The sequence below is a fragment of the Lepisma saccharinum genome, chromosome 13 (genome assembly GCF_977018435.1).
Source record: "Lepisma saccharinum chromosome 13, izLepSacc3.1, whole genome shotgun sequence".
Classification (NCBI taxonomy): domain Eukaryota; kingdom Metazoa; phylum Arthropoda; class Insecta; order Zygentoma; family Lepismatidae; genus Lepisma; species Lepisma saccharinum.
Window position 1 is genome coordinate 43,679,749 of NC_139241.1, and position 21,858 is coordinate 43,701,606.

The 21,858-nt window shown below is 36.0% G+C and overlaps 1 protein-coding gene across 1 annotated transcript; it reads right to left on the minus strand.

Annotated features, from left to right (window-relative positions):
- Positions 1 to 19,529: 19,529 nt before the first annotated feature.
- On the minus strand, positions 19,530 to 21,839 carry LOC145997250 (uncharacterized). Its single transcript, XM_083134093.1, has one exon. It carries the CDS (start codon positions 21,390 to 21,392, stop codon positions 20,355 to 20,357), a length of 1,038 nt encoding a protein of 345 aa, XP_082990219.1. The 5' UTR covers positions 21,393 to 21,839; the 3' UTR covers positions 19,530 to 20,354.
- Between the last annotated feature and the right edge of the window lie 19 nt (positions 21,840 to 21,858).

Below are 21,858 nucleotides of genomic sequence, written 5' to 3' on the forward strand. Positions count from 1 at the left end.
GTGTCAGCATATAAGCCAAAGACCTCATCTTTGTTGTCTTTAAGTGTGCTTAAATATTTTTGAGCAAGAAGACCCAATTCAATAGGATCCTGAGTAGCTTCAATTCTTCGAGGAGCAACAGGACTAGGTGTATGAATACTAGAAAGTGGGGTGATTGGATAATCTAATATGTTCCTTGCAGCTACAGGTACAAGCTCTGTGATCAAATTTTGATTTTGCTCTGTAACAGTTTTGATATTTTTACCTAATTCACTAATAGAATCAATAATAGGCTGTTCTGTTTGCTTGTGTTTTTCATAGATTCCTCGGTTCTCTGATTTCCATCCCTTAAATCTTTTTACAAGATAATCTCTTAATTTAAGATCATCAATGATTGGCCTTTTCATGGTTATTTATATATGTTTCAATGTCTAGAAAATTGTTAATTTTATTTCTGTATTTACCACTATTGGCTTTTCTTGTCATATCAATTGTGACAAACCCATAGCTGTCCTGATTCCAGCACCTGCTGCAAATCTTAGAAAAATCATTGTAGCTCAGGTCCCCACCTACATATTCATCATGTATGTGTTTGAGGTTGGTATGATCTTGATGAAACACACATATAAAATTGCTGTTGTCTCGGATCAGCTGCTTGGGTATTTTAGAAAAAGTCTGTGCCAGGTAGAAGCAATCAATGTTTTTGTGTCGCCCCTGTGTAAAAAAATTTCTAACCTTGTTTTGATTATCCAGTATAATGTCATCAAACACAACAACAGAGTTATCAAGACATTCACGGAGTGGCTTAACATCTGATTCAAAAGTGGCTATATCCAATCCATCATATAGCTTCATCAACTGCTGATATTTTAATTGTTCCAAGCTCTTAGAGAAAACATACAAGTGCCTGTTTTTCCAGTCTAACCAGTTGGGTGCCAATAAAAAATTATCAATCATTAGTGTAGTTTTACCACAAGCCGATGGCCCAACAATAAGACATCTAATATTATCAGGCAGCAACTTGCCATTTCTCTTAATCTGCTGTTCAGGTTCTGGCAGCTTCTTTATAACATCCCAGGTTTTCATAGTATCACTTTGTCTGCATCGATCCAGCTGTGTTCTGGGAGTCCTAGCCATTTGACAAGTAACTTGTTGCCTTTTCTGCGGATGATTTTTTCTATGAGATATGTGTCAGGCTGTTTAGTTTTGTTGAGTTCTTCTTCATAGAACCTGCCTTTGAGAATTTCTCCTCGGTGATCTTTTATTATATATGTGTTAAGGGTCCCAGGTTTAACTTGAACCACTGTAAATAATTCAGTGCTCCAGTTTCTTGTAAAGCCTCCTTTGAATAAGTGCTTATATTTGCTGATTCTTACTTGATCACCCACCTTGTATTTGGCTTTTCTTGTTGTTGGCTGGTATCTAGGATAATAAACAGTCCTGATCAATTTTTGCTCATCAGATGAAGTTACCTCAGAGGGTTTCATGTTGATTGTGGAATGGACCGAGTTGTTATATTTATGTAGAAGTTCTGGAAGAATATTAAGCCATTTATAATTACCCTGCAGTGTAAATTGTTTATACATATGATTTTTTAGGGTTTTGTTGAATCTCTCTACAATTGAGGCCTTGAGATCACTGTAACTCGAGTAATGTTGTATTGACTGGCTTTTAATAAATTGTTGGAACACAGAATTATAGAATTCTTTGCCATTATCTGTTTGCAAATAGCGCGGTGATCTTCCACTCTGATTGATGATTGTCCTGAAGGCTTCTGTAACACATTTTCCAGTCTTGGATTTGAGTGGCACAGCCCAGGCAAATTTTGAAAATGTGTCTATGACAGTGAGTAGATACTTGTAGCCCTTGTTGATTTTGTCTAAGTTTTTCAGCTGTCCACTTGCTATTTCAACCAAGTCGCACTGCCATAAATCATCTATGCCTTTTGTAACTACTGGCAGTCTCTTATAATTATGTCTGGCTTGTCTGTGTAATTCATCAACAATAATTTGTCTAGACATAATATGTAAACAAGAATATTGCAACTATGGGGTGTTCAGCAGCTGATACTACAGGATTTTCTAAATACAGTTTGTCTCCTATTTGTATATAAAATTCCATAGAGCCATCATCTTCAACATAAGATGTTTCTAATGTATTGGGATCTGTAAAATCTTCTAATTCGACACTGGTGATTTTTGCTTTGTTATCAGCATTTGTTATTGATAAGGTAGGGTAGTGGTGTGCCTGTGGTTGAAGCCAATATTTGATCTTGACTGGTCTAAGTGTGCCTCCAACAAAAAATTGGTAATAAAATTGTGCAGGGGACAGCATATATATTTTGCCACCTGGTGTAAATGGTGAATCATATTCTTTGTTGGGGATACTGTACAATTCAAGAATTACTGTATGTTTAGGATTCTCGATTATGCCAGTTATTTTTTTTCTGCTGTAAGCAATCTACTTGTTACAGATTCAAGGTGATCATTGATAGTCCTAACAACATCATCATGGCCTGGCTTGATCTTTATGTCCACAACAAGTTTCTTGTATTGTTGCACAATCTCTTGTAGCTGGGTGGCAAAAACAGACAGGGCATTTGCTTGGTTGGATTCCATGCTTCCTAGCTGTTGCTTGATATTAGCTACAATTTGCTGTAAATTTTCAACAACTGCCAATTTTGAATTTTGAGCAGTAAGATCATGGACTTGTCTTCTGATATCCTCAAACAGGGCATGCAGTTCATTAATATGTTGATTAGTTGGTAGAGTGGCCACTGTCTGAGTGAGTTGTTTGATCTCTGTCTGGATATTCTTGATATCTTCTGATTTCAATATGCGATTCACAGCTCTCTTAATATTTTTAAGTTCCTGTGATGTAGGCAGATTTGATACAGTATTCTGCAAAGATTCAAGTGCCAATTTCACATTGTTTAATTCAGAAGCATCAGCCACATTTTGCATAGCATCTTGGAGCAGGGCTATATCTGCCTGAGTAGGTGTTGATTGTTGTAAAATTTCAAGCTTTGTTTGGATATCATCGATCAAGTGATGAAAATGAGATAGCTCAGATTCAGTGTTGAGGTTTTCAAGTTATGTGATCTGTTGCTGGACACTGACAAGGGTATCTACAATACCAGGCAAGCGGGATTCTAGAGATTCTTGTACATTTTTTCAAATCACTTTGCACTGCTGCTATTGTACCCTCAAGATAGGTTATGGTACTTTGAATTTTTCCAAAATCTTCATATGTTTCAAATTGCAGCTTGATGTTGGCAACACTCCGAGTTATTGCACTTAAAGCATCAGAAGATGGCAAGTTGTTCATAAAATTTTCAAGTGTCTCAATTTTTTCTTTAACCTCGGCTATGGCATTGTTCAGACGGTCCAGATTAGGTATCTGGAGTGATTGAATCTGTTCCTTTAGAATGGAAATCACTAGATCAAAATCTTCTTGTGATTTTATGCTTTTGACAATTGTTTGGAGCTGTGTCTGGACATTATTTATCTGCTCTTCCAATTGTTGTTTCAATTGCTCAGAGTTGGTGGCCTGGGTCTTAAATTTCGCTTGAAGAGCTGCTACAGCTTCTTCTAAACTTTGAAAATTATCCATTGTGGCCAGGTCAGTATATTTCTGAAGCAGCAATTTGAGTTCTGAATCAATTTTAAGAAGAGGGTCCATGCATTGTGATTGTAAATTTGTAATTTCTAGTTGAAGACTGGCATTGAGTGTGGTTTGTAAAGCTTGTAAATCACTTCTTAATTTCTTGACTCTGACATCAAGCATCAGAATCTCATCACTGTGATCTTCATGTCTTGTATGGCCAAATATATCATTAGGCATTTTGATTTAGTGGTTATTTATTATTGAATATCTAATTCTTAATTCTATAAAAAAAGATATAAGCTTGTCATAGGATCCCGGGACCTCAATATATAAGCAGTCACCAGCAGAAACAGTATATACAGTGCCAGAAATCATGTTTGAGTGCTTAATCCTGTAAATATTTCTCCCTATTGAAATCTTGACATTACCCTCAGGGGTTGTAATAAATTGTAATTGACCACCTACAGGTAATTGGTAATAATTTAAATTATTGTTAAATATGTACAATGTTTTACCTGTTTCATCATCAACATCTGTAAGTATGCTGTTCAGATGAATAATTAACAAAGAACTTAGTTTAGATATTATATCAGAAGAGGGTTGTGGTGTTGGCAGGTCCATAATAGCCTGTTTTTTGAACCCAAATAAGTTCATAGGCATGTTTATTTATTTCAAAGCATGCTCTGTGATTGGGCATTGATTGCCATTTTTCAAGTCACAATGCCCCCATGGTAGAGTATGTATGCCACATGATAAAATGCATCTCTTATCATCATGTGGGTCCAGAGCCACTTTTCTTACAATATTTGTGGTCAACAAGTGATCCACACTCTGGATTCTGCATTCCGATGTTCTGTTTGGATTCTGTGATTTGAGACAATCTTCATAATCTTTAAATTCAAGCTCTTTATCAACAGTTACTCTGCCAATGCCCTTGGCCTTTTTGGCAACAACACCACCACATGTTTCAAAACTGTACATCTTGGCCCTTAACCCAGCAAATGCCACAATAACATCACCAAGTGTCTCATCTTTTAACTTGCCAGGCACCTTTTTTTGTGGGGGTTGAATCTTTGCATGTTTACTGGTATCAAAATATTTAAGCAATGCAGGCTGTGACATATCTTGATAAACATCTTCTGTTTGAATATCAAGAATAAAACTATCTGTGTCCATGTACATCAGTTTTACACGATCCTTATAAAAAGGCTTCAACACATCATAATACAATTTTAACATGTGTAATTTGGCCAATTCCAATATTACAGCCCCTACATAAATAGGCTTATCAAACTTAATCTTTGTTTTTTTCATGTTGAAGATTGCCATATTTTCATCATAAATTCTTCTATAATTGAAATTAGGCTTTGCAATCAATTTTTTGCTCCGGCTGGGATCAGTAATTAATTTAACATCAGTATGTTTTCTGACATTTTCTATGGTTTTGCCATACACTGAATTTACCATCAATTTAAACAAAGTTTTATCAAATTGGCTCATTGCAGATGTTCGAATCTCTGTGTTTGTATCAATATATGGCTTCAACCATCTTGAGTGCCTGAACCTCAAAACTTTTCCAACTTTGGTCACTTGAACACCATGATTCATTAGGAACTGGAGGTTCTTGTAATATATGACATAACCCTGTTTTGGCTCCAGTGTCATCATCAATTTCTTCTGTTTAGAGCCAGGTGAGCACTCAACCTCAGGAATTGGGGGCAGATCAGAAAATGTGTTGTGTAAATCATCAGGAATTGTCAGATCAACCTCTAAGAATAGGCCATAGTTACTGTCATCAAAATCCTTAAGATCTTCAATATTGAAATCTTCAACCCACTCAAGCCCTGCATATGGCAGTTTATCCATCATAGCATAACCATACAAGCTATTTACATCCACATAAAGTATATAATTTGATGGCAATTCTGGATCATAATCAGGAATATATTTGTTATTAGCTCTGGCATATCTCTGAGAACATTGCACCATCCCTCCTCTTATACATTGCTCCATAAACAGATACATGTCCTGATCCTGGATCAGATCCAATTGCATTTTAGTGTTTAAAAACATTGCAGCCCATGCTAGGCCTGGGGCACTGTAGAAATACATTGGATCCAGTTTATAATTTTGCATGGAAGATTTTCTAAATGCCTGAAGTATATCAGCTAAGAGAGTGACATCAAGTTTTAAATAAGCCTTATGATAATCACCAAATGTCTGGCATTTTAAATTGTTCCACATCAACTGGGCATGGTGATAATCTTCATCAGTGATTCCAGATGCTCTGATTTTGCTGTAAAACTCTTGTTGTGGTGGCAGAGAACACTCATCAAATTTAGAAATTATCTGTAACATAATCATATGGATATACACCCTTCCGCCTAATTAATTTCAGGTCCTGATTTGGAAACAAAGCACATGTGATTTTGAATTGATCATCAGATAATTGAGTGGCCAGTGTAGCCAGACTAGCAGACAGAATTCTGTAGGAATCAAGAAATCTTAAGTGAATAGGAACACCATTAACTTTAATTATTTTGCTAATAGCAATATATTTCTAATCATTTTCTGCTAAAATATTTAAATTCTGCTTGTCAAACCCCTCGTACCTGATCAAATGATGAAAATCATAATTGGATGCACCATGGCAAAATATCGGGACAAATTTTGGTCTCTGGATCTTAATATTACAGCTATTACACAGGGCCATTAAGAATTTACCATCTGTATGGGAATAGTGATGTACCTTGATATTTGCATCTGAAAATTCAGAATCACATACCGGGCATTTTTCTGCATTGTTGAAATCTTCAATCTGTTTCTCTGTTAAAGGCAACATGGGTTTTGATTTTAATAAGACATTAGATGCTATGTCAAGGCACTCATTTTCTATTCTATGTGCAAATTTTTTGATGGCATCTGGTCCCATGTATAAATATTCTTTACTAACAACACCATCCTGTACAATCACATAATAAAAGCTGGAAGGTTCATGTAATTGATATGATGTAATTGAAGATTCCTCAGGGTCTGGGCTACAGAATGCAAGAGGTTTGAGATTTGATTCAAAATCACAGACTATATATGCTGGGTGTTCCAACAAGGCTTCAAACTTTTTGAATTTTGCATTTTCACTTGGATTAGGCATCACCATATGAACAGGTTTATGATTGCCACAGTATTTCAGATGCTCAAGTAACTTGTTTTTAGCAATTTCTGCATTTTTTTCACGAACCCCATTCACCATTTTTTGACCATCAAATACAGTTAAACATCTTCGGCACAACTTGAATATTCTATTAAATTTGTCTATTTGTTTTCTTACTAAAGCTTCAAGACTGTGTATCAGAGTGTAATGATATGTGTCATCTCCTTCAATTAAGAGCAGATCAATCGGAACAGCAGAATCATCATCAAGTGTACTGATTCTGAGAGGTGCTATCAAGCAATTGCCACGGCCAGTAGAACAAGTAAATACATTAATAGATAATTGTTTACCATTGATATCCCTGGCCTTTTTTTCAAATTTATCAATATTCTGAACAGACATTGGATATTCTAAGCCCTTCATTGCTTCATTAAAATCATTTTCATGTTGTTTATAATAACTTATTCTCTCTGGATGATCTAAAACTGGAAACAAAGCAGCTAAAATACACCACAAAAAGCATTTCTGGTCGGTATTTTCTATGTTAACCACGGCTCTTTTGTTTTTAATATTGGCAGGTAATGGCAGATACGTAGAACCTTGTAATGGGCTGAATTGAGAAATATTAATACATAACTTGTGTGGAGATCCGCATAGGCTCCATCCTGACTCTTTTCCAGCAAATTCAGAGTGTTTAATATTCAATTGATCTATCAAACTGCTTATTATTTTGTCTGAATTTGCATTTGAATATGTAGGTACAGTTTCTGTTATGTGGGGCTGTGTAAATTTTGTGCCATTTGGCTTCTTATATTGTATAAACAATTTGAGGGACAGCTTATAAGAGCCATTTTGTGCATTTAGAATTGCCTGCACATCAGGATTTATACTATTCAAAAAATTCTTAATGTCACATCTTGGCTCTGATACAAACCGGTGATCCCTAAGTTGGCCATTAAAACTGCTATGGATAGGTGGTGCATAGCGTGGCTGCTTTGCTGCTCTAGCATTAACAGGTGCTTCATGCTTCCTTTTCAGGCCAGATGTAGATGGTTGTGGGGGCAATGTTGATGACTGTACAGAACAAGAGCCTACATGAGTATTGAAATATGCCTTGCTAAATATTTTATGGCATTTGGGGCATATTTTTGTGGGAGTTCTATATTTGCCTGGGTCACAATTTTTTTGGTGCCTAGCAAAATTGGGGCTGGATATATTTTTATTACACTGATTGCAATATTTTTCCTGGGGTTCAATTCAAAATTTTGTACTTAATATATATATATATATATATATATATATATATTGTTCAGCTGTGTGCTTTGTATATTTCTTGTGTATATTTAATATGTTAATATTATTAATTTTTATCCTCGGTTTATTATATAAAATTTTTTGGGTTTTAAATCAAAACTCTATGCTTACTATGACAGGTTGTAAAGCTAATAGCCTACAAGTGGAAAAAGAGAATAAATATTGATCTACACTGACCTAGCACAAATGCCTGCACAGACATGCATGTCCTAGAAAAGCAATGACCTTACACTGTGTTATGTATTGATTTTTGTATAACAGGCTGGGACAGATATAAGCCTGACTCTAAATATAAGTGGATTACAACAAACAAGCTGGATGTAAGAAATATCAGATTTTTTATACAAAATATAAGCCCTTTTGTTCAATATACCAGAAATATATTTAATATGAATAATAAGAAATGTTATATATTAAACCAAACAGGCCTGTAGTATGAAAAGCACTGTAACAACACATCTGTACTCCTCAGCCACTCTCACAATACTGGCTGATATGTAATGCAAAATCTCTTTATATACCCTAAGCATGGATTAAAACATCTGAAACAATGAAGCAATCAGAATATAACACTTCATCACATTATGTCATAATTAACCAATCAGAAAACAACACATGCCTAATAATTTATTGCATAATATTGGATAATAATTTGTTGCACAGCATGATGCAAGAGCTCTTGCCTTATAATTTGTTGCATAATATTGGATAATAATTTGTTGCACAACATGATGCAATAGAAATAAACCAGAAGTAAACATATGTGTGTGTGTGTGTGTGGGTGGGTGTGTGTGGGTGTGTGTGTATGTGGGTGTGGGTTTTATGAGGATCTTGGCTTAATTTCAAGTGTATCCAAAACAAGCTCAAGATGTGCATATTTTTGACAAGCTTATGGACAACAATCTGGCTGATGCAACTTTTGTAAGTGTGGGCAAATCAATCTGAGGGGCTCATCATTTGTACACTGTAGTTTCGGGAAATTCCCGAGGGCATTTTTACAAAAATCTTGGGTTAGACAGGGTGCCACACTTGAACAAAAAGCTCATATGGGCATGTTGAGCTTGTTTTAAGTGTAGCCAAATCTGCTTGAGGGGGGCTCATCATTTGTTGAGTTTATAATATTGTATTTTATACTACTCTTTCTCCATTGTCTTGAAACGCGGTCACCCGCGCGTCCTCAATCCTTGCAGGCTTGGGCTCCAGCTGATTCTCCTGGTCATCCGTGACAAATCGGTTCGCCCACCCGCTGCGATTTCAAGCCCGGTCTCGACGAAAATAATCTTTCCTTTTCTCCGTGTTGGTGCAAATATGTCATGTTCTAAGCCAAAATGACAGTTCGGCTGTCACTCAAGAAAAACCCGTCTCCCAACTCCCGACGTCTGGCTCGGAAACAAATTTATCCACAAAATAAAGAACCTCACACTTTTATATTTGAACATAAAATGAATCAATAAACAAAAATAATTTATATCGAACTGCGTTTCACATGTCACTAGATACCGTGACAATATTATGACTTGCGACCTAAAAACTACTAATTGTGAAAAAGTACTACACCCTGGGCACATAATTGACACGTTGCTAACAGCTGACGAATGAGTGACTACTGGGATAAAAATTCATGCCCAAAATTACCACACCCACAGAAAGAAGCAGTCATTGGAGCACACATTATGAAGAAATTTGGAAATTATCGTTTAAATCGAAGAGGATTACTCAAAAAAATGGTGACACACTTAGCGTAAAAATTACTTAAGAAACTTCCTCGTTTCATAATCTCTCCAAAAAGATACAAATGTTGTCAACTGGCACACGGGTTGGGGAAAAAATATGAATAAAAAGCGGAGAAGGCGCGTTGTAGACCTCTTTGTAAAGTGAAAAGAAGTTGTCGGTTGTGAGAAATAAAGGAACGAAAATGAGTGACGTAATAATGTTATTTACCATTCTCATGATTCTAGGTTGTCAGAATTAACTATTACAAAAACTACAAATCCTGTTCAAATTGCCTCCCTCGGTTACGTATGCAAGCATGCGGCATGGGGCGTACTTCACACACAGTCACTCGCGTTGACACTCTGTCTGTTATATATTGGGCGGCTGCCACAATTCTCTCTCTCAACTCTTCTTGGGAGTCCACTGGTGTACTGTAGACTAACTCTTTCATGTGACCCCAAATGTAAAAGTCGCATGGCGTTAAATCCGGACTCCTCTCCGGCCAGGGAGTCGGGCCGCCTAGACCAATCCATCGCATGGGATAATTGTCGTCCAGCCACTGTCGCACACCCCGGAAATAGTGGGCTGGGCAGCCATCATCTTGGTAAATCATACCCCTTCTTGTGGCGAGCGGTACATCCTCCAGCAGCGTCAATTCTTCCCTTTGGAAGTTTTCGTAGGTAATGCCGTTTAGGTTTTGTGGCAGAAAGAATGGCCCGATCACATGATTGTGAATGATTCCCATCCACACTTTTAGTGAGAATTTTCTCTGGTGAGCCTCTTGTTTAGATTTTCTTGGGATGACTCTTAGAGGCCCAAAAATTGGCATTATGAAAATTCGTAATAACATCGCGGTCGAATTTGAATTCTTCCGTCCACAGAATTATTGTCAGATTATGGGGGTCTTCAGTAGTAAAAATCGACAAAAATCATCCATCTGACAGGATCTCCCTCCTCAATAGCATGCACTGGAGTGCAGTGGGATGGATACAGTCGTGCTGTATGCACAGTGAACCAGACTTTTCATTGAGTCAAGCCAAGTCGCCTCGCCACCGTTCTTGTTGAAGTAGTGCTGTCTGCTTGAAAACACACCACGATTTCCTCATCTTCGACAGGATCATGAACTCGGGGTCTGCCAGCATCGCCTTGGCGTCTTTGAACCGATTCCGTTTCTCGAATGCGCCAATATGTCGTACCAAACACGCTCACGTCAGGTAAACTCATTTTCGATCCTTTATTTCTCACCACCGACAACTTCTTTTCACTTTACAAAGAGGTCTACAAGGCGCCTTCTCCGCTTTTTATTCAGATTTTTCCCCCAACCCGTGTGCCAGTTGACAACATTTGTATCTTTTTGGAGAGCTTATGAAACGAGGAAGTTTCTTAAGTAATTTTTACGCTAATTGTGTTACCATTTTTTTGAGTAATCCTCTTTGATTTAAACGATAATTTCCAAATTTCTTCATGACGTGTGCTCCATTGACTGTTTCTCTCTGTGGGTGTGGTAATTTTGGGCATGAATTTTTTTCCCAGTAGTCACTCATTCGTCAGCTGTTAGCAACGTGTCAATTATGTGCCCAGGGTGTAGTAGTTTTTTCACAATTAGTAGATTTTTGGTCGCAAGTCGGAATATGTCACGAAAATCTACAAACTGCAATAACTCGAAACCCATTGATTTCCGACCCCTGGTACATAGGGCCAAATTTGTTGCAAATGTGCTCTAGTATTATCCCTTTCCAGGAATAGGTCGAATTTCCAATCACCCTGTATAGTAAGACCAAAAACTAAATGGTTTCACATTGTTGAAAATCACATAAAATGCCCGGGTTCCTGACTTATTGCCAATTTAAATACCCTGGGATTCAATGTGTTTTAAAGTCATTGTACAGATAAAGATTTCACCCCTCTCCCCTCCCACCAGACACTGAAGGGATGTGTAATATCTGATGACTATTATGCACTACAATGGTCAGGCCCGTACCCAGTATTTGTTTCATGGGGGGGGGGGAGGTGTACACTGCACATATCCAAAAATGTGGAGCAAACAGAAGATCTGAAATGTTGTGGTGTTGATTGAATTAGGTCATTTTACGTCACTTTTCTGACAAATTTGTCTAATCGCGACGATGAGGATGAGTGATAGTATAATGAAATTGATGCAGGAACACACAAGTTTATGTATTATATATTATATAATATATTACGTAATATATGGTACTGTAACCAACTTTGAATTATGATGAGACGTTTAACGAATTTATTTTACAGATTAACGATTGAATATTGCTCTAATAATATTTTCAATTGTTCTCTATAAAAATTTAAAATGCATGTGCATTTTGTGGATAGCGTTTTGGACAAGGTTTCAAAGAAAATATATCACTGATATTTCTCTTCATATTCCTGGAGGGTATTCAAACACTTGCAGTGTCCAACGTTAACATAAGTGGAGCCTTTCAACAATCATGTTTTTCTGGGCATTAGAAAGAGAAGTCGTCATTGTGGAGTTGACTAGAATAGCTGTTTTGGTGGGGAAATGGCGTCAGCTCTAAGAAATTAAGCGAGTTACTGTGGATGTGTAGTGCGTATGTATTTCATGTAAAGATGTACGCCTCAAATATCGCATGAAAGTAAATTTTTCAAAATCGTGTATAATCGATTCAATCGAGCGTAATCACTTCACTTCAGTTCATTAATGAATTACTCCTTTCCCGAACGAGAACCAGAGACGTCATCGATCACAAGAACAACCGACACCGGAGCTTTTAACGAAATATCTAACGGAACCGCCGCAAACCTTACACTACCCAATCTGAACCCTCTTACCTGTCAACCCATCCTGATGCATCCCAGGCAACCCTTTGTTCCGTAAAGTCTCAGGATTAGTATACTTAAGGTTATACCAGTACTAAATATTCCATCCCCACTTAAACTTCATTCCCTACTCTTACCCAATCCAGGCTCTGTCCTGTAGTCCCTTTCCGGATCAACCCTCCCCCAAAAAATAAAAAATCTCACATTACTTAATGTAAACAAACGACCTTCACTCCTCATGTAAACGAAGTGGTAATTAATTAGAAAGAAAAAATATTGTAACATTTTGTAACCATATTAATACTTAATAAATAAATAGTTAATACTTTCAGTAAAAAAAGTAGCCTGAATTTGGCTGGTAAAAGTCCCACATTGGAGGTATCAAGAATTCATTTTGTTCGTAGGATGGCAGCACTGTACTAGTACTGTACTGAATAACCACGCAGAGGGGTAGAGTAATCTATCCATCAGTTTGGACACATCAGCTGTTTACGTTAGTTGTGTTGATGAGTATCCTGCGATTTGCAGAATGGAGACAAATATCGAACAAAGAATTTGTTTGAAATTTTGTGTTGCCAACGGACTGTCGTGTGCTGAATTGTTGGAAATGCTACAAAAGGCCTTTGGTGATTCGTGTCTGTCGAAAAAACAAGCGTATGCATGGTAGAAGTTGTTGCTGATTTGCCCCGTTCTGGTCGACGACTGATGAAAACGTTGGAAATATAGGAGAATGGTGCTTGAAAACTGGCGTGTGAGTGTGAGAGAGCTGGCTTTTGAGCTTGACATATCGCACATGTCCGTGCACAACATTTTGACTGATGTGTTAGGCATGAAACGCATCGCTACACGACTTGTTCCGAAGGAGCTGAATTTCCTGCAAAAAGCATAAAAAAAAAGCAGGGATATTGCTGAATACATGATTTCGCGAGCGTCTACACTCAGAATTCCTTCCAGCGGGACAAACTGTAAATAAAGAGTTTTATGTGACTGGCCATGATGAAGTGGCTAGTTCAATGACTGTGGCACAGGAAGTTCCTATCTCAATATTGCAACCACAGAAAAGAATGCATACAATTTCTTCTCTTTGTTTGAATTTTGGTGTTTGAAATAGACAATATATTCATGTAGAGACATCGCATGTTCAAGTTTTAAATTTCGACCATTATTGACGCTGCTAAAGATTACAGTTCAAGACATAAATCCATCGATTTTGGACTAAGATATGCCCGATATAACAATACATTTATCTGCTCCACGTTTCAATTGTTGAAAGCATATTCCGGGTTGCGATTGTCCAAACTCGTTGCATGGAAGCCTGTACATGTCCTTGCTCAGTCGACAGAAGCTAAATCTCTGGTATTTTGAGTAATATTTCAAGATTAAGCTTAAGTCAATGTTGCAAAACGTGTAGGGAGCTGACCAATTAGCACTAGAGATGGCGTCGGTGGAAGTTTTGAAAGGATTAATACCATCTGTCGCAGAAGAACCACGCGCAGAGATACCGCATTGCTCTAATGACGAAGCAGACGCTATCTTGGGCACAGCATCAGAACCAACACTACATGCATAGAAATTGAGCCATCAGAGCAGAGAGGAAAGTGGGAAGGAGAAGATATTGTGCAGAAACTAAAGACTCTGCTTCAAAATGCAAAGAGCATTTCCTCAAGTGGAAATTAAACAAAGTAAGTACAAAATTAGAGGAATCTTTGCACAGGTAGACGCGCGAGGAAACCTCTTCCTGCCTGAGAAAAATCAGGAAAGTAGATTTGGACTGGAAGTTCGAATGTGACCTGACCAAGAAGATCCATGCAGATGGCAACGAGATTACTGTAAACTTGTATGAACAGCTGTGTGAATTAGAAACCTCAGCTGGAAATTTTCGCCAAGGAGCAGCAGCTAGAAGCGAAGAAGAAAAAATTGCATTGTGGCTGCTTCTACTCAGAATAAATCGAAATTTAATTCTGTGATTTGTAATTTCATATCTTACGTTCTGTTGTGATGTTTTAACTGGCTACAATACCAACAGACTCTTTAGTAGAACCTTATGAAGAAGGGCATGCGTATCTCTCCAACTCTACAGTTCATATCTGCTGTTTCATTCATCCTGGAAGTTAGGCAAGGAAATCCTTCTAGGATCGAACCTCGATACGGCTCACTATATAACAATGGAAACAATCGGTGAGATATGAAGCACGAAGCGGGAACCGCTTCCATCACGCTATCCTGAGGAGCGGTCCTTTCGGCGAACTTACTCGAGTGGCTGTTCTTTTTACTTGACGACAGCCATTTTAAATAATTTAACTATCTAATTTAAATAATTTAACTTACATAACTTAAACAATCTAAATTACATGACTATAACTAACAAACTGTAACTACCTGATGTGGACAACATTTATCAGCTAAAACGTTATGCATGACTGAGACTTCAACCGCTTAATGAAGTATCTACCTGGATGTGAGGTGTAAATAGTTAGGTTAGGGATTGCAAATAGTTGCGTTAAGGGCTGTAAATAGTTAGTTAAGACTGCAAATAGTTATTATTAATAGAAATAATCAGCTGTGTGTGCAACCCAATCTTGATATGTGGCCAGGTTTAAGTCATTATTGATCTTGAAGCAGCCAAGCAGATCTTTGACAAGTATTATTTTAATTTCTGTGGATGGTGGAAAACTGATGCATTAGCATAAACCGAGAAGTGACCTTTGATGGAGTGAGTTGGCTTTGTAGTATAAGTCTGAAGAAAGGGTATGATGATATGATGTATTTGTAAAAGACAAATAAATGACGACTTGAATTCCTAAGACAAAACAGTCTAAACTTAAGTAAACTTGGTAGCAGAACTAAAGTAGAGTGAACGAGTAAACGAAGTAAGTTGAAAGAAAAGTGAGAGAGACAGTTTAAGATCATTAATATCTCAACGTAGCCTACAAGACGCGAAGAACCTAGGGCCTCCCCCATGGCGCAGTGGTAGCGTCATTGCCTTGTAATCATCCAGTCCCGATTAGCCTTACTGTGCATAAAGTGGACTTAAAAAAACACCAACTCAGCGAAGAACCTAATACTAATAAAATTACAATGAAATTGAAATCTGATACTTGCGTTTCTTTTCTTTACACTTTTTAGTATCTGCTTACACAAGGTTGCTAATCTCGCCGCCGAAGGTTCCTGGTTCGGGTCCTGGTCTGTGGTTGGATGTTTATTTCTGCGTGTTCGTTCATTTCTTTCATCTGATTCATCATTCATTCTCATGGTTACCTTTAGTTAAAAATGAAAGAAAACGACACAACGATCAGAGACAAGGACCAAATATTAAGATTATAAAAAGAATAGCCAAACTTCGAACATAATGCAAAGTTCTTCAAAGTCAAATAATCCATTTCTAGGACCCCCACTCTTGCCTAACCTATGCTCTGTAACGTGATGGCAAACATAGCTAAAATTTTCGCTATTTACGTCATCACGATACACGTAATTCAATTTTTTCCTCAGGTAAAAATTCCCACCAGAATATTCCCTCGAGGTTAATTTTGTTTTTTTCTGAAATCTCCCGACAGATGGTAGGATGTGCCTATTACATCCCAGAGAAAAACATTTATCAACAATTTAGATTACCTATAGATTCATCTATTTTTACTGCAGAAAGTTACGCTCTATACAAAGCCTTACAATGTGGAATAGCTGAAGATTTTAAAAAAAATCTTCTCCTTACAGATTCTCTGAGTATTCTTCAAGCATTATCTACATCCTATCCCAAATTATGTCATCAATCATATCTTATTATTTTAATTATTCTACAAGTGCAATTTGCTTGCAAAAGGAACATCGACATACAATTCAGTTATGTTAAACCACATAATATTAACGTAGGAAATGATCGAGTGGACTTATATGCTAAACAGGCCAGAAATTTACAACTCATAAGTTTCAATAGGTTAATTTAATAGGTTATCCTGATTTATTACTACGAGTGAAGATCAAAATTATGGAACAATGGAATGAATGGTTCAAGGATCAATTTAAATTTGTGGGCAATACATATAGATGGATTGCAGAATTTAATTCCAAGGTACCTTGGTTCAATTCATACACACTCCCACGGCAAGTCATAGTTTTTATTAATAGATTAAGAACAGGACATGTACGCACACCAGCACATTTAGCAAAAATAAATATTAAAACTCAAGAAAATTGTAAATGTGGCAATAATAATCCTTATGCTCAACATTTATTTCTAGAATGTCGATTTTTTCAGATCAACAAATCACACTCTACAAAGGTTTACAACGTTTAAAAATTCCATTTCCAATATCACTCTCATCCATTCTAACAGATTTATGCCCTTCATTAATATGGATGCTGTATGCATATTCTCGGAAATGTAGACTCGAAGTATAAAGTGATTTATATATATATATATATTTAATAAAAAAACAAGAAACAGCAAAAGGACAAAAAAGTTAATTATTCATATTAATCGTTTTATGTTTGTGATTCTGATTAATTTGAGAGACTAACTATCAATTTTAGAAGAAAACATTAAAACAAATACAAAACAATAACGATGTCCAAAGTCGACAAGATAATGGGACAGTTAAAAAGAAGAAGAAGAAGAAGAAGAATTTGCGCAGCAGTTCATCAACATGGCTCTGCATAACATATAGGCCTACTTATATTTCCTTGTGTGTAAGAAACGCACCAATTGTTCATTTTTAAACATCGTGCAACTCTTTTACTTGTCGATCGCAATATGTTTAGTCTGTGAATCAAGTGCATTCACCGTTGTTATTTTACGATGAAGTTTGTGAATTTTAACTTGCATAAAACTTATACTGCTTTGAATTTATACTCTATAATGTTATAATTATTTGCTGCGTATTATGTACAGTAACAAGGAAGTAACTAAATCGGCGGATCGTTATTTATACTCTTGATAGAAATGGATTTTCTTCGGCACTTGTAAGAATTTTCGAACGTACATTAGTCGCCATTCCGAAATACGTCATTTCAACTTCGAACTAAAACAAGTGAAATACGACGGACCATAAAATTGTTCTATGACTGGATTTAACCAAGGTAACTTAATATATAAGGTACCGCCATCCGAAAATTGCCGATCATGCACGAGCGCGTGACGTCACATAGGAGGCTCAGGGCCCCTTCGGTTATGCTCGGTGCCCCTTCGGTAATGTTCGTTCGGGGCTTGGCCGAAGCAAACGGCCGCTATCATTTCTATGCGAGTTTCAGAGAGGGAAAGTGTTTCATTATCATTACTTTGAGGGGGAAATATTAATTATCATACTTCGGGATGGTATTGAAATATCCCTTTAATGATTAGTAACTTAATTAAAACATGCTACTTTTAAAAGAGGAAAATTTGCACATGCAAACGTATTGTAAAAATTCATGTTTCTGAAATCTGATCGATACACAGAGAAAAATGTTTGTTTGGATTAACCAAAAAAATGGTAGTGGCAAACAAATAGTTTGTTTAAATAGGCGCCAACCAAACAATTGTTCACCAGTACCAAAAGATTTGGTCAAGTTCTATTTGTTTATCGTAAACAATTTTTTTGTTACCAATACCAAATATTATTTTGGTAAATCGAACCAAATCGAGCCAATTTGTTTAGGAAAACCAAATATTTTAGTCAAAATTACCAAAATTTCCCCTTTTTACCAAATGTTTTTACTTAAGGTTACCAAATGATTTGTTTTGGGTAACAAAATAATTTATTCAAAATTACCAAATCTGGTTAATTTTATCTTGCATTGTTGTTTATCATTACCAAAAATTTTGTTACAGGAACAAAATAATTTAGTAACATCTACTAAATTTACCTGATGTTACCAAGTAGTTTTATTTATGTTTACCAAATGATTTGTTTAGAATAACAAAATGATATTCAGAATTACTAAATCTGGCTAATGTTAGTGCATTTATATAATTTCCAAATTATGTCTAGAGAAAACAATGTTAAGCATGACTACATAGTTTAGTACCTGGAATGTTAACATCTTTAGAGCTAAGAAACAAAATCATGAGGAAACCATAAGCATAAAACTGGATATATTTTGAAAATTTGACTTTTTACACAATTCTTATTTATTGTATATATTTATTATATGAAGAACTTAGGTGTAAAATATGGGAAGTGACTTTTTGATCATTCCTTCATTTTCTAAGAGACAAGGTTATTAGAAACTATACTGTAGATAAATTGTTTTCATGCTATGTTTACCAATTTCAGAAGGTTTCACTGACCAATGCAAATTGTATGACCTGGAAATTTCACTCTAAAATTGAAGGATAGCATATTTTACTTTGCAACTCAAAAATGACCAAAATGTCGCCATGTTTTACATCCAAGCCTGCATGTAAGTAAAATAAAAGCACACGATCGACAATTAATTTCCTAGCAATGTCTATACAGTATAACAAGTCTGTTCACCGGTGGTATACCATGTAACATATGAGAATGAGCCTCTGTAAAAGAATGCAGATTTCCCCATTTCAGGCCAGAACTTTAGCAGAAAAACTAGTAGATATTGAAAGTTGGCCACTTGACACAATCACGGATCCAGCTGCGTAAAGGATATCAAATGAGACCATTCGATGGGTTTTTCAATTACAGACTTTTGCAGTTCAAAACTTTTTTAAAAAAATTCTCAGTATAAAGTGTACATCCAAGAAGAACAAGCATTTTACTCTGATAAGCTGATCAGAGTAATTTACCTATCTCCGCGTAACCGCAAAACAGATATCTTTATATACAACGTAGAACAAGCATTTTCAAATGTTTCAATGCAATTTCCTTACCATATTCTGAGAATATGAAAATTGGAAAAATACTTCATATCATAAAATTCATATACAATTAAAACAAATTTATCTCAATTCCTCATTGCATGAGGCATACAGTGAACACATGCAACATAAAAATATATGAGAAGAAATAGCATCAGGATAAAATAAAATGTACAGGTTATACAATTTTAAAAATATATTTATACTTAGTCTCCTTACTTGCAGTGAGTACAATGTTTAAATACAAATAAATATGCCATCAGAGAAAATAATAAAATTACCCAAATTGATACACAATGAACATAACATTACAAATGCCTCACATCCATAATACATACATAATGAAAGTGGAAATATGAACAAAGGTGATGATAAATACAATTAGAACAAACAAGTTTTAATATATATACTTGAGTCTCCTTACTTGCAGTGAGTACAATGTTTAAATACAAATAAATATGCCATCAGAGAAAATAATAAAATTACCCAAATTGATACAAAATGAACATAACATTACAAATGCCTCACATCCATAATACATACATAATGAAAGTGGAAATATGAACAAAGGTGATAATAAATACAATTAGAACAAACAAATTTTAATATTTATACTTAAGTCTCCTTACTTGCAGTGAGTACAATGTTTAAATACAAATATGCCATCAGAGAAAATAATTAAATTACCCAAATTGATACAAAATGAACATAACATTACAAATGTGTCTCATCCATAATACATACATAATGAAAAGTGGAAATATAAACAAAGGTGAATAATGAAAAGATTCTCCGAGGCTATTGAACAGGTGAGTTGGGAAAAGATTACAATCTTTTACCCTGAAGATGAGAGTGATGTTAGCTCTCGAAAGCTTTGAATTCTTTCCACAACTCACCTGGTTGACAGCCCGAGAGAATCTTTTCATCATCGTCACCAGGAAATCTTTTCCTTAAAGGTGAAGAATTTAACTACACGGCATTCCTTAGAGGAACATACCTGTCATCCTTTACATGTACAAAACATGTTGGATTGTGTTCAATGAGAGCACTGTGTGCAACACAAGTATATCTTCTTGTTGTACATACTTTATATGCATGAATATGGTTATTGAAACTGATTGTTTCCAATTCGCTGCACACAAAATAAACAGAAGAGTCCTGATCAGCTAAAATATCAATTATTTCACCAAATTGTGGGAAGTCATCTCTTATGACAGTAACTAATATCATTCCTTGTTTGTATAATGTTCCCTTTGCAGTTACATGATTAAGCCTATTCACTTTTGCAGACAGCTTTGTAAGCATGAAATCGGAGATTTCTGCAAAATAGGAAAGAGATGCTGTTTCTATTTCAGCACCTGGTCCAAAAGAAATCAAGGGAGTGTTAAAACCTCTTTGTGATACATATCGTTCTGCCTGCTGCAACTGATGCTTGAAACTTAGCGTAAAAGTAACATTTTTCCTTGTAGTTACTACAGAAGAGATTGTTTTAAAAACACTGTGTTTGGATTCAAATCTCATGCACCAAATGTTAATTAAAGGACCTGACTGGCACATCACTTCAGGGTAGTGACACATGAAATGGTGTTTAGGTTTCAGAGGCTCCTGAAACAAATTTAAGTACATTTCATGGTGTTCCTCAATGAGACAACCCAGCAGTTTATCACACCCAAGTTGATAAGATGGTGCTGTTACTAGATCTATTATTTGTCTTAATGTACAATAGAAATACCACACTTCATCCTCATCTGGAACAAGATCTCCAATTATGAGTCCCAGATACCTAACAAGAAAAAGCATCTGTGCTGCAGACATATTCAAACTCTTCTTCTTTAAATTGTCCATTGTAATTATTGGTGGTCTGTTGCTTTGTTCATGAACACCAACATCTAGAGCTTGAATACGAGAATTCAACATGTCAAGCGTAAAGAGCCTCAAAGTTATAATGTAATGTCTCATAACATTTAGAAGATCATACACACAAACACCCTCAAACAAATCATGCATTATATCAACTGAATAGTTTTCTGTCACATGGAAAGATGGAATTTCATTAAACACACACTCTTCTTTAATACCAGTTGCAGATAAATTTTTAATAGCAATATCTTCACTATAATTACATCTACTTCTTAAAACCTCATTACCTACGTCAATGCTGCGTTGCAGCCGGTCTTTGGATATTTTACAGAATCGACATGAATGCAAAGAAGAGAAACTTTCAACATAACCAAGAATACCATGGAGTCCTAAGTTGTCTCCACATATAAGTCCAATAGCGAAAAAAATTCTTTCTTCTCCTTGTTCTGTGTTTATTGATATGCCTTCATTTTCAAGAAATATCAACTCCTGAATCAAGACCCTGAATGTAGCATTATTTCCAAGTTGTACTCTGTCTGATGAATGGAAGAGCAAAACTAAAAAAATATTTTCCAGTAGTGAACGGAACTCAGGAGGCATACGTGGAATGCTT

Bases quoted from the DNA above. Each gene is read 5' to 3' on its own strand.
- LOC145997250 (XM_083134093.1), bottom strand. From the start codon at position 21,392: ATGCATGATTTGTTTGAGGGTGTTTGTGTGTATGATCTTCTAAATGTT.